The 14,590-nt window shown below is 48.9% G+C and overlaps 1 protein-coding gene across 1 annotated transcript; it reads right to left on the bottom strand.

The window, feature by feature from the left end:
- Positions 1-4,579: 4,579 nt before the first annotated feature.
- PtA15_3A145 (uncharacterized protein) lies at positions 4,580-5,921 on the bottom strand (the record flags this gene model as incomplete). Its single annotated transcript, XM_053167084.1, has 2 exons — positions 4,580-5,769; positions 5,831-5,921. 2 exons carry the CDS (start codon positions 5,919-5,921, stop codon positions 4,580-4,582), a joined length of 1,281 nt encoding a protein of 426 aa, XP_053018336.1.
- Between the last annotated feature and the right edge of the window lie 8,669 nt (positions 5,922-14,590).

Genomic DNA, 14,590 nt, shown 5'->3' with positions numbered 1-14,590 from the left:
CCTTCCTTTGAACGGTAGCTTGATCATCTTTCCCTGCATGCACGCAGAGCAGGCTGACTTGTCTCGGGGAAGCTTGTGTTTACCCAACACGGTCCTGATTCTGGCCGCACTAGCATGGCCAAGTCTCTTGTGCCAAGCCATGAAAGTGTCGGCTGGAGCAATAACGGTCATTGTGAAGACGGATTGTCGCGGAGTTTTGATGCCTTCAACTCGGAATAGATTCTGATCTGTGTTGATTTTCAGACTGTGATTTCCGTTCAGCTTCACCATCATGCGTCCGTCATCATTTATTATTTCCGCCTTGTTCTTGATCAGTTGAGCAAAGGAAATTAAGTTCGTGGAGAGATTCGGTACGAAGAGCGCATTGTGAAGAACAATGGTTGTCTTGTCTTCAAATTTGAGTCTCACTGTTCCTTGCCTGGTTGCCACCATCTCGGGGTTCTCCGCACCTGTGCCGGTCACAATGAACACACTCGTTGGCTTAGAGTCGATGAAGTACTCCATTGAGTTGAACATGTGTTGGCTGGCTCCTGAGTCGAGGATGACTGAATTTATCGCCACTTGGTCAGCCGTGATGTGGTATGCATAGCTTTGCGTGTTGGCTTCGTCTCAAGAGTTGCTGACGGTTGTGGCAAGATTGGTGGCGCGCTTCTTGAGTGGTCGGAGCTCAGGATGAAGAGGGGAATAAGGCTGTGTCTTTCTCTCTTGAGTTCAGCGCACTCGTGTCTATACTGTCGAGTCTATTAGACTGTGGAATTGTTCCTGTGGGAATCGTTTGTCTTGGGGCTGATACAAGCTGATAGGTTGTCTGAGCTGTTTACGCGGCTGGATATTCTTTGAGACAGTGAGCTGTGATGTATGAGCGATGATTAGTCTTGTGCCTCATTCATGATCTCAAGACTGCTCTTTAAGTACTCACGAGACCAAAGGTTCTGGAATCGCGGCTGCCTTGGAGTTGTTAGATCTTTCCGTCGCGGCTTGCGCCCTTGGAGTCTGGTTGCTCGTTTCACCTGCTGTGTTTGGAGATGGTACAAGTCGGAGTTAGCGACTGTCTATGTGGCTTGGTTTGAGCTATTGTCTGAGAGGGTGAAACTTGGAACTTACGTTGCTGTGCAACATAGTCTGTTTGCCCCCTGCGCCGTTTGGCGGGTTGCGCAGCTGGCACTGTATTCTGACAAGGAGGACTGGTCTCTTCCTTCTTCCCATTCACAACCAACCAGAGCTTCTACAATCCAAGCCACACATCAAACTGAAACATTTCTCATCCTACATATTTATAAGGCTATGTCGACTTGCTATTGCACTATCAAAATTATGAGTAACTAAAATTCTATCCATGAAAGAAAATTATCAAACAGATCATTCAGTTTGACTCTTTGCTACTAAATCAGCTCACTGCACAATGGTCATTCATCAAACCAGAACTGAAACCTCTTTACTAATTAACTTAGTCATATGATCAGTTATTGAATGAGGTAAATTAGCATGCTCCATAATGAGTACAGATTCAACAAAAACTGTCCCTGATAAGAATAAAACATCTTTGATTTGTTTTGATCAAGCAGATACTTGGTGTTTTATTGCACTCATTTTCTCAGCCCTTTATCAAAGTGTTATTCAATCAATCGTAATATTAGCAGAGACAATCTGCCTTTAGGTAAACAAGATTGAGAGGGTTGAGCACTCTTGATGACCGGTCTGACCTGTCATCGAGGGGCTTGTATGTGTATGTACTCTCCCCAATGGCCGGTGCAGACCGGCCATTGAGGGGAGTGCTATTGCTCAATGGCCAGCCTTTGCTGGCCCTAGACAAGGGTACATACAGGAGTGTCCAGGTGTTCACTCCAAACCAGCATGGAGTGCAGGGATGTGCACTCCAAAAAAGACCTGGTTTTGGAGTGAACCACATCCCACTCCAAAAGTATTGGAGTGGTCAGAGGTTCACACCTTTTTTCACTACAAACATTATGTACTTTACATGCATGTATAGCGGTTCAGAGTCATGGTATAGCGGTTTGACATATAGCAGTTGCATTTTTTTAAAGCCATGCAGATTGTATTGTTGAATTGAAGAAGCAATTGAATATGTATAGTTTCAAATTTACATCTTCATGTCAAAATGCATCTTTGAAAATGGCCCATTAGCAGCATTTTCCCTCACCATCTGGAATAGAAGTAGCTTAGAGCATGCACATTGGGGTGGACAAGTTCTGCAACTGTGAATCAAATGGTGCCCAAATGTTCTCCATTGAATAATCTTCCATAATAAATACTCTTCTCACTGATTGTGGCATTACACACTGGTGCAAAAAAGCAAAAACAGGTGAAAATCACACTATTTAGGCTGCAAGCATGCAAATTGGTGTGGAAAAATGCCACAACTGTAAATCAAAGGGTGCCCAAATTTTCTCCATTGAATATTATCTCATAATAAACACACCCCTAATGATTTTGGCATTACACACTGGTGCAAAATAGCAAAAAGAGGTGAAAATCCTGCTATTTAGGCTGCAAGCATGCACATTGGGGTGGAAAAATGCCCCAACTGTAAATTTAATGGTGCCCAAATGTTCTTAATTTAATAATCTACCATAATCAACACTCTCCTCACTGATTTTGGCATTACAGACTGGTGCAAAAAAGCAAAAATAGGTGAAAATCCCGCTATTTAGGCTGTGAGCATGCACATTGGTGTGGAAAAATGCCGCAACTGTAAATCAAAGGGTGACCAAATTTTCTCCATTGAATAATCTTCCATAATAAGTACTCCTCTCACTGATTGTGGCATTACACACTGATGCAAACCAACTTATATTCCAGATAATGAGGCCAAATCCTTCTAATGCCAAATTTTCAAAGATACATTGTGTGCCCAATGAGCTGTAAATTTTGACCAATACCAAGTCAAATTCTTTCTCAATCCAATAATTCTCATTTGTAGTACTCACAAAAAAACGCAACCGCTATATGTCAAACCGCTATACAATGACATTGAACCGCTATACATGCATGTAAAGTACATAATGTTTGTAGTGTTTGGTGTGCCCGTAGTAAATAATTGGTGTGTCTAAAGCCTGACCCTTCACCAAGACCTTGGGGAGGCAACCCAACAGGAACAGCTTAGAACACTGCAAAAAAAACTGTGTCAACTGTGAGCAGTTGACATGTGGTAACTCTGAGGAAGCTTGTGGTGTTACACCAGCCTTACTCAAGGTTTGACTCAACCCAAGCTTTAATGCACAGTCACTGTGCACCTTGCACAGTGACTGTGCCAACAAAGACACTTGTGCATTCAGGTGGAGTTACAATGGCAGCTTGGCTTGAGTTCTCTGCATGTCAACTGAAAGCAGTTGACCAAGTTTTTTTTGCAGTGGAACTGACACACCGCCTCCCATTTCCAGCTCCCAGCGGACCAGCTCGGAGGCAACCAGCCAAGAGAAATTGGAAAAGGTCAGGTCGAGGCCGTGTGTCCGAAGCGCGTTTCGGCGGCCTGGGCTTGGGTTGGTCGCCGATGGGGGATGGTGGGCGGTGACGGAAGGGATCATTGACGAAATCAAGGAGAGCTTGATCGGCTTCCGGGAGATCTTTATCCGCTCGTCCACGAGCGGCCCAAGGCGCTTGGGGTGGGAGAGACCGGTGTTCGATGTTGTCGACGAGCGCGCCCCAATGTCGTCAGTTTTATGTAGCTTGTGGAGGTTTCTGATTGTGCTTGTGGATCCAAGGACCGTGCTGGTCAAGGAGTTACAGCCTGAGCTGGCCCAAATTGGCCGTGCTGATCAGCCGGGGTAGCTCCATCCCCGGGGTGTTGAGGTTGACAAAGCATTCCCATCGGCCGCGACAAAGACGCTCGCTGGCTTAGTTTTGCTTGATTCCTACAAGTTTGTGCTGGGTGGGGATGGGACCAATAGACTTGTTTGGTATTCTTGTTGGATGGTCGGCCCGTCTCCTTCAAAGGGTCCCCTCAAGTAGGATGGCTTTTGGTAGCTGATCGATGTGACCCGCAGTCAGTTCTGCACTGCCTTCAATTTTTCCGATGAATCAAGAGACCTCCCCTTACAAACTCGCGGACAAGATCGATTGGAGCGGATGAGATTGAAGGATGTGGTTTGGCTGGCCATCGAGTAAAAATCAAGGGAGTTCGGATCAAGGGCTTCCAAATGACCGAAGGGCAGCAAGCAAGAATTGAGATGGCAATTTAAGCTGAGCTCCTCTGATCAGGTGTGGCTTAGCACCAGGCACCTAACCCTAACACCCGCTTTAGTCCCAAGTCCCTCCCTGCGGTCGGCGGCACTTGGTTCACCACTCAGCCCCGCATAGGGGGACTTTGTTCAGTTAGGGAGGGACCGCTCCCGGTTGACTGCTGTATATTTTTGTCGACCGGGAGGGACTCCTTCTGGTTGACACGTTTTTATGCATGTCCTCCCGGTCGACACGGTTGTATTCTGTTGTTGACCGGCAGGGGCGGTCACCATTTTTGCTAATCACTCGCAGGCCCTAGTTTACTGTAAGCAACCCGCAGGTGTTTAATGTTACATTGTTTTTTTTTTTTTTGCAATGAAGAGTAATGAAATTAGACATGCTATAAGGCGTTGTTGATGGATAATTCAACATGGTCAATAAGGTTTTGAATGGCAATACTGAACTGAGTGTGCCACATAGTAAACCAAGACCTGAAGTAGTGTTGAATGGGAAAACCCTCGGTGTCCGGAACCAGAGGCACAAGATACTCGAGTATCAGATGTAAAGCCGGTTCAAAACAGTCCTCAAGTCTTTTGGCTACCCGGTTGAACCCTAAAGCATAGGCAGTGTTGCCAGGCCAGTCGGGGATATTCGTTGCCTCTTGGAGGCACATGAGTTCATAACGCATTACTGCAGCAAATCGCCATAGAGAATCCAACTGGTCCGAACGCATTTTTGAAAACATGGGCAGTCGCTTTTCCTTAATTCCCCGTCTTGATAATTTCTTGAAAAACAGGCGGCAGAGCTTGTTGATTGGCAATAGCAATTCATATAGCTTGATCTTTTGGGCCCTGTATAATTCTGGCACGGGCCTTCCGCTTCCTTCTTTCCAGTGCGCTATCGATCGCGAGACAGATTCCGAATACCCGTCTATAAGAGGTGTTTCTTCATACCAACCAGTCCGTACGAGGTCATAATCAGATGCTAGGGACCAACCGATCGCACACCTGATTCCCTTCCGAACAGCCCTTGTGTTATCCAATATTGATTGTCTTGCTTGGGCTACATTGTTTGATTGGCTGAAGTAAACTACGTCGGTTTCGTAAGGGTCGTTCTTTGTTGTGAGTTGCATTTTTTGAATAAGCTCTATGCCATGGCAGGACACAAGAATGACTCGAGAGTAGAGGGATGAGATCCGATTGTACAGGCCTTTTAATCGAAATTCTTTGAATTCTTCGACATCCTGGTCATTGCATTGGGTTCCTGGGATTATTTCTGGTCTTGGACAGCGCATGCAAATCGTAGATTGAATTTCATTCAACAATCGTTCAAGGTGGGATCTGGTCACTAGAACGAGATCAAGAGTGAAATGCATCCACTCTGGTTTCAATAGGGATGAGAGAATTCCGATGTGGCGTCCAAGTTGCGGTAGAAGATTCGAGTGTAAGTCGCTCCAGAGATCTTTTTTCGTCTTGACTTGTTCACTGGAACATTCTTCAGCAGACGCGGGGAACACTTCTTCGTTGGCGTCGTTGTATATGTGCGAAGTCAGACGCTCGGCGAGACTGACGAGCGCGTCGATGGCTTGATCTGGAGGGGTGTTGGCATACAAATCAGCAAAATGGAAGATGGAAAGCTGAGCTCTACTTACCACCCTGTGGCCAATATTGCTCGTTTGCTGACGATTGCGCTTCAGGTCCGTTGGGCGCGTCCAAGCCTGTGCTCGTGGCTGATTGAGCCATCGTGTACGTTTCCTTGAGGTTCAATCCAGATAACTCCAGGTTCGTCTGCTTGGAGGGCCTTGGACTTGATGGTTGTCTCATGGTTGGCTCGGCCATTGTGTATGTACACGGTGGTTGCGGGAGGCCGGCAAAAAGGGTGGAAGTTCGGAGGTCAATTTGACGGACCTCGCCCAGCGAGCTTTGATGGGAGGGAACCGGAGCGCAGCGTAGCGCAGCGAGGTCCCGTGGTCCATGGGCTAAGAGCATCCACCACCGTCTCTGTAAACCCGCTCGGTAAGGCATATTTACCGAGTATGTAAGCAATTTTCTACCCCCGTGCCCTCTTTAGGGCTCTTTAGCTAAATATTTGTTCGGTAAATCTTTAAGGCTCGCTAGATTTACCAACGGCTACAGAGCCTCTGTAAGACCATTCTAGCGAGCCTGCCAACTGCCCTCGCCAAACCACAAGTACCCCCAGCACATGTACACAGCAGATAAATACATATGTACATGTCAGTAGCTCTCCACCCCTCAACCGGTCATCATATTGATTGACCGGTCATCGATCAACCGGTCATCAATGGGATGACCGGTCATTGCTCAACCGGCCAGTCATCAGATAGGATGACCGGACATCAAATTCAATAGACCGGACATCGATATGATGTCCGATCATTGATCAGATGACCCGTCATCTATAGGATGACTGGTCATGGATAGACTGGTCATCAGATAGCACAACCAGTTATCGGGATGACCCGTCCTTGCAAGGATGACCAGTCATACGGTCCATCGATAGGATGACCTGTCCATTAACAGGATGACCGGTCCATCAACAGGATGACCAGTCCATCGATAAAATGCCTGGTCGTCAATAGCATGGGCTGTCATCAATAATACGGCCGGACCATCAACGGTATGGCCGGTGCATCAATACAATGACCGGTCATTCGATAAGATGACCGGACATTCAATTGTATGACCGGTCCATCAATGGGATGTCCGGTCATTGATGGTAGGACCGGACATCGATGGTATGAACGGACATTGATGGTGTGTATGACCGGGGTTTCACACATGTACCGTATGTTGAGCTGGTCATTCTCTTGTGCTGTGCTACTTAACCAAGGGTATTTAAATAAGTACTTACATAGACATGAGGGTGCTGTTGGTGTCTTTAGCTAAATTTGTGTTACCTATTGAGCCGATAACGGCTGGCAAGGGTGGGTTTTTTCTTTAGCTAAGCAACCGAGCCTCGCGGGACTCGCTGGCTAGCTAAAGATTTACCTAGACGGTGGTGGATGCTCTAAGCCCGTACACCCGGGGAGTCCTTCGACGAGGATATCTCGAGGAATCCTCGTGGATTCCCCGTAGTGCCCCTGCGCGAGGTTGGACCAGCAGCTGCTGGTCCACACGTTCACGTGTTCTCCACCAAGTGGATCACAGGGGCTCCTCGTGATGATCATCCGAGGATACCGATTCCGCCCGCCGTGAAATCCACGTGGAACGTGCGGAGCTGGTGAAAAAAGACCTGCACCGACAAAATGGTATTGGTGGGATTCGAACCCAGCTGCATACCAGGGTGAACCTAGCAGCGTTACTGAGCAGCTACCACAGCGGGCAATCGGATGTTGCACGCAGCCCGCAGCGACACCCGAGCCAAGGGGACCCCCTTTACGCGGGTGTCGCTGCGGGCTGCGTGCGACACCCGATTGCCCGCTGTGTACGCTATTCCAGATGGTGAAGGTCCCCCTGGTTCAAAAGTATTATACCCGCTCAGGAAGCCGTTTGCGAGTCAATTTTCCATCAAAGTTTTTTTTCAACTTTTTTTTTCTTCCTTTCAATTACTTATTTTCTCGAACTTTCAACACTTCAGGACCAGCCTGAGCTAGTCCTGGTTGGAAGTGAAAAAAAAAAGTTGTGGTGGTGGAACCGACGTGAGCAACAAGCCAACGTGGTCTCCACAAGTTACAGGAGTGTGCTTCGTGGAACCGATGGGGAAAAGTGACAAACCCGTCGGTTCCACGGGGAAAATGATGATCTGTGGAACCAACGAGCTTACCGAGCACTTACCGAGCTGATCCTCGTCGGTTCCACGTATCAACAGCTCCTTGTTGGATCCACAAACCTGTTTGCCAGGAAGTACCCCCGGCGTGTAGTGACAAGTCCTGGGACGCGTTACTAGCACCTCCCCTAACTTAACTAAGTCTCACCCTCCTACAGGTGGAGTGGTAAAACACTGAGGGTCCCTGCGGGACAGCGTCCCCCCTCAAATAGAGGGACTTTGTTAAGTTAGGCGCCTCCCTTCCCCTACACGGCGGGGGTACTTCCTGCCCCGCCCGTTTGTGGAACCGACGAGAGGAGGGTAATCCGTGGGACCGACGAGGATTGGCTCGGTAAGCTTGTCGGTTCCACGAAACGCTTTTTTTCCACGTGGAACCAATGGGCTTCATACTTTTCCCCGCCGGTTCCACGATGTGCCTTCCTGGCACGCGTGGAGACCACATCAGCTCATTGCTCACGTCGGTTCCACGGCTTTTTTTTTTTTTTTTTACTTCCAGCCAAGACCACCTCAGGCTGGTCCTGAGGTTTTGAAAGTCCGACAAAACTTGATTTTGAATAGAGGAAAAAAAAAATTACAAAAAAAAACTTAACAAAAAAACCTATTGCAAACCCAATTGCAAGCCATCGTTTGGGGGGTTGATACTGTGTAAAGCAGCCACCTGTGACAATGTGAAATGGTCGAGTTGTATGGCACTGCCACTACGAGCTCCCAGCCTGGTTGTGGGTTCGAGTCCAATGAGCAATACTTTTGAACAAGGTGCGTTTCTGCTGAATTTTTCACTAGCCCGCCTACGTGGCCACGTGGATTCCACGGGTACACATCGGTAAGTATCCGTGGAATCCTCGGGGCCATCACGAGGTGCCCCCGTGATCCACTTGGTGGAGACCCCGTGAACGTGTGGACCAACAGCCGCTGGTCCAACCTCGCGCGCGGCTACCACGTGGACTCCTTGTGGATTCCACGGGTTATCCTCGTGGAAGGACTCCCCGGGTGTAGGAAGGGGCAAGCCACGGGTAAAAACAAAGTTTGAGGTGTCTTTGGAGGCTCGAGGGATACGGGGTGGAAAGCCCCCCCCAACCCACACACGGCTGACTTGGAACCCCCCCCAAAGGGGTTCGGGCTGGCCTAGGGCCCGCGTGGAAAGAAACCTTCTTCACACGGGCCTGAACCTGTAAGAAGCAAAAGTGAGACACTGGAAGGGGCTCCAGTAGTCCAACATGGACAAGAGAGCCCCTCCTGCTACCCAACCAAGGTTCCCAGAGGGACCTAAGTTGCGGAGGGTGCGTAAAATGGACCGTTCAAAAACAGACCTCTGGTCAGCCGGCAAAGACCCCGTCAAAATTGCAACCACCCGATCCGCATCAAGTCAAACCACGAGCAAACTTAACGGTCGACCGACCGCAAGGGCAAATTGACTGTCCAACCCAAGCCTCAGCAGACCGGGGGTCAGGGTCGTTCAAACCCTCACGAAGGCTATTCAACGGCTATTTGCTGTTTGATCACCCCTCCCCGAAGCAAAATATTGGCTTGTTCCAGCTCATCAGCTTGCCACACCTCCTCATTGATCATTTTCAATTGTTTTCAGCTCACTCTGCACCAGGAACCTCACTCAACATGCTGAGCAAAGTCGGGTGAAGAAATACAGGCCACCAGGGATTTTTTTGGGTTTCTATTGCATTATAAACCTTTTTTTTTAGGCTTTAATACAGTTTTTTCTACTTTTTTTGTTTTTGTTTTTGGCTTTATTTTGAGTATTGATTAATGAGAAGTAAGAAAAGAAGAGATAAATCAAGGGTGGTAAAGATGAGGAAATTGCTTGAACCAAACACAATGAGATGGCCTGTTCTAATTGGCAAGGGCGACTTCTCTCATAACAAGAGCATGGACCTTGTTGTTTGTCGGATTGGGTCGGAGTTGGGCCATCATTGCCTGGGCCTCCAATCTGCACCAGTTCAATTGGAACGTTGGTAAACATGAGATTGCCGGGGAAGCTCCCGGTCCCTGCGCAAAATGAGCAGGCCATGCCTAAGTCACAGTTCCCAGATTTATTAGTATACATAAAGGAGCTCGAAGGGGCTGGCAATATGAAGAACTGAGCTACTCACGCTTGTATTTCCAGATACGACTTCTCCTGCAACACCTCCAAATGGTCATCAATCAGGTCCCACTGGGACCGCATATCTCCGGGTCCATGGTGCTCAAGCCGCGAGTTGAGTTCTGTTGAGTTGTGGTTGAGAATTAAGTTTGGTTCAAGTATTGTCGGCGATTTGCAGCGCTGTTCGGGGTTGAAACTGGCAATCTATTTGCACAACTAGTTCAAACAGCTTGGGGGCCAGCCCCAGCTCTTGTACTTGGGTTCTTGCCAAACATTCATCAGAAGTTGTCCCCGGAGAGGCCAGGCAAAAAAAATGGCTGGGTTAGCGCAATCTAACTAAAAAAAGGGAGCAAACGTACCAAGTTCCGTATGTGAGTCCGCTTGTGCTTGACCATGGCTCTCTGCAGGAAGGTGATAAGGCTCGCCATTGCCTCATGAGTGTTTGGAACTCCTGGGGGGGGTTGTCCTCCTCCTGAATGCAACTGGTTGCTGTAAAACAAAGGTCTAGATGTGATTGGGTCAGCTATTGCGCCATACCTGAACTCACAGAGCATAGTACCAGCTCCCGTGGAGGCAGTGGGAGTTGAAGCGGAAGCGCCCGGGGAATCAATCTTGCATTCACTCACAACGGAGGGACTTGGTTGGAGAGGTGAGGTGGAGGGGTGTTGAGGGTGACGTGTCCCTCCAACGCACGGACTTTTGGAATCTGTGTAGCCCACCCTCCCGCTGGCCGCTGGTGGTTGTTGGCTTGTTGGCCATCAAAGCTTCTTGACAGCAAATTGCCGCTATGCCTGCCAGCGGATGTTTGGTCAGGGCGTGTTTGCCGGCGACTTGACCGGGCAAGTTAACATAACTTGCCTGAAGTTGAGTCAACTTCATCTGAGCTTGAGTGTTGGCGGGAGAGTGGTCAGATTGGCGGCAATTTGACAGAGCAGGGGTCAATTTGCCGGTGGCTTCCACCCCCCGTCAATCTGACGGGCAAAACTTTAAAAATCAAAACCGCTGTGTATCCTTGAGGTTCACCATTCAATCCCTATCTTAACAAAGCCACTCAAACGGAGGTACCCGCGCAGAGCGCTCTCTGTAAGGGTTGAACGTATCTAAGCCCTTGTCCCCAAAGCGACCGGGGGCACCCATTTGGCCTGGGAGAGATGCATAGCATTGAGATCTCTCCCACAGGGAGAGGATTACAAATTATCAGGCATTTTGGCCTGAGAGAATCTGGATGTTTTGGTGGTGGCCAATGTAATCACCTGTGAAGCCCCCGCGCACCGCGGGCTCCACAAGAAATACATGTCACACCTTATGTAAGCAGCAGGACTCATCATCCCTGTTGCCCCGGGCCTTCCTAGCTCAGCAGAAGAAGACTGGACCTTTTATATTCTTCTCCGAGCTAGGTGAGCATTTCCTTTCCCCTTATTCTCCTTTTCCCTTTTCCCCAGCTCCCTCCTGAATTGTATATACTGAGAAGAAGACTGGACCTTTTATATTCTTCTCCGAGCTAGCTATTGAAATACAGCCCCGAGTACTAGAAATTGCGCTCCTCAAGCCCACTCAAGACTGTCCCCAGTGAAGAGATCTTTGATCTCTTACACTTTTTTTTTCTAGTCTCACCAACTAGCGGAGATTTTTTCCGCTTATCGAATTTACTGAACACTGCCCGATCCCAATTTCACTATCGGGACAAACATTTCACTGCACACTGACTGTACTGCCCGGACCAATCCTACCTCCGGATTGAGACGACTTCAACTGATCCTCAAATTTCGACTGATTTTTTTTGACCAATTCATGACAACACGACGGTCAAATAAAGACCCTCTTCTCCCTCCGACTGATACCGAAGCTATTATCCGCGCCAGCAACGCGGAGCGCCGCAGACGAGCGCAGCTAGAAGCTCTACTGAGGAACGAAACAGCCATTCACGTTCCACTGCCAGTCTCACCGACGATCCCAGCCAGCTCTCCCCAATTTGAGTTGATTGATCCGTTATCGGCTCTTTCCTTGATTGACTCGGCAACCGATCGCTCCATTGTCCCGAACGACGTGACTGTGTCTCTCAATCCACCCGCTGCGTCGACCCACGGATTACCTACCATGCAACAACCAAACAACCCTGGGGACTCGCCAGGTCCTTCTTCTCAAGCACAGGGAAAACAACCAATTGACCCCACCACTATTGAACTCCCGGACAATATGTCCACTAAAGACTATATACGGGCCATGATGGCAATACAACAGACCACTCTAATTCAACTTCAAACTGCCCAAGCCCAATCCCAAGCTGATTGGAACAAAATCTCAAGCCGCACCGCTCTCTTGGAGAAAATTTTCATCGAAGCATCAGTCAAGAAGGAACCCACCTCACCTCCAGGTACTGGTTGCATCGATCTCCAGCGCTACCACATCTCCGACGGCCCCAAGTTCAGAGGTCCTTTTCAGGACATTGAGGCCTTCCTGAAGTGGATCCACGCAGTGGAAATTCATTTTGCAACTAGGGCCGTTAGCAACGCAGATGATAGGATTCATTTGGTCGGCGGATTCATTGAAGAGACCAATTTGCTGTCACTGTACGCCACTGAGTCGGAATCCTACCTCGGCAAGCCTTGGATTAATTTCAGGAAACGACTTTTTGACTATGCTCTCCCGCGCCTCTGGCGCACTCAATTGAAAAGCCAAATTCGACAGGCTACAATGACAGATTCAGAATCATTCATTATCTTCAGTACACGAATTCGGACGCTACAAAGAATGTACAACTTTGACAAACCCGCTGATGCAATTTCCGACTTTGAGCTAGCCGAGTGGGTCACTCTCGGCGTGTCAGAAGAACTTCGCACCAAAATATACGACTTTGGCATCCTTGAACCCGAAGATTTTGACTACATGGTCTTTGAGAAAAATGCTATAACTTATGCGGACGGTATTTCACGGCTGGCTGCTGCCCGGGCCCGCCTTTCGACCTCCCAAGCCCGGTCCCGCTCTCCCAGTAATACTCCAAGCAGTGACTTCCTCTGGAGACTCCGCTCGTACCTCGACTCCATGGGCCGATGTCACTTCTGCAAACTTCACTGCGGGAATGACGCAGGCTCCTGCCCGGGCCCCCTTGATCGATCACACGTCGATATCCCGGCATCCTTTAAAACCCCCCCCCCAAACCTGCTAATTATAAGCAACCCAAGGCCTGGACCAAAGCCCAAGCTGCAAGTAAAACCAGGAAGGCCACTTGCTTCCCCAGCGGGGGTAGCCAGTGTGGAGGACGACAACCTCTGCCCCGACCTGAGCGTCTCTTCACTTTCCCTCTACCGCGAATTGGACGCGCAAGCTGAATTGAACTTGCTCCCTTGGATAGCAAACTCCAAAGCAATCTCACTCAACAAGATCATGGAAGACAACAAAGCTGACGCGCAAGCTGCGTCAAACTTGTCATTTCAAATCGAGAGCTCCGCAGCGACGGCTGCTGAGAACGCTTTTGAGGACCACCAACTCCCGATCGGCAACAATGAGCCAACCTTTTTTGAAGGCTGCCTTGACGCCGTTGGGGCTACTTTTCCCGATGATTTCAACAGCCAAGCGGAGTACGTTGCCCTTTCCCTTTCCCCCAAACGCCGACTTCACCAATTCCATGCGGGCCGGTGCTTACGGGGCCGCGTTGCAACAGGCACACCAAGTAAAATTTTGACAACATCTTCGAGATACCGGATGCCCCCACCTGCCCCAGCCCGCGGCCCTTGTACTGCCCCATGCCCGATTATAGTCAACTTGCACTCAACTGTACCGATTCAACTTCACTTTCCTATTGCCCCTTCATTCCCGCCGACTTATGCCTTGCGCCCAGCCGTCTGTCTGGGTCTTCCCCCTTCTGGTGTCTGCCCCTTGTCGTCTCCTATGTTTGCTCAGCGCCCTCCCTCGCCTCATTTCTTTATAGGGGGGGAGACTGTGAAGCCCCCGCGCACCGCGGGCTCCACAAGAAATACATGTCACACCTTATGTAAGCAGCAGGACTCATCATCCCTGTTGCCCCGGGCCTTCCTAGCTCGGCAGAAGAAGACTGGACCTTTTATATTCTTCTCCGAGCTAGGTGAGCATTTCCTTTCCCCTTATTCTCCTTTTACCTTTTCCCCAGCTCCCTCCTGAATTGTATATACTGAGAAGAAGACTGGACCTTTTATATTCTTCTCCGAGCTAGCTATTGAAATACAGCCCCAAGTACTAGAAATTGCGCTCCTTGAGCCCACTCAAGACTGTCCCCAGTGAAGAGATCTTTGATCTCTTACATCACCACCTGCAGACCACAGTTTTTGACAAGTTCATTTTTTGTCTTAACAAATGGAAGCTTGTATTTTTCTGAATCCAACTGTCTCTTCAGAATTTTGGGATTTCATCGCCCTTGTCCCCAAAAAATATTCAAAGTTTGTGATACTTGGCCGCTTACTGGCAAGGGAGGTGTGTTTTTAATTAAGACCAGAGTTCAAGGCGGCTACGCCACTGCACTTTCAGGAGAAGAGGGTAACATACCATAACTCACAA

Source organism: Puccinia triticina, chromosome 3A (assembly GCF_026914185.1).
Source record: "Puccinia triticina chromosome 3A, complete sequence".
NCBI lineage: Eukaryota > Fungi > Basidiomycota > Pucciniomycetes > Pucciniales > Pucciniaceae > Puccinia > Puccinia triticina.
This window is presented reverse-complemented; position numbering and strand designations above follow the sequence as displayed.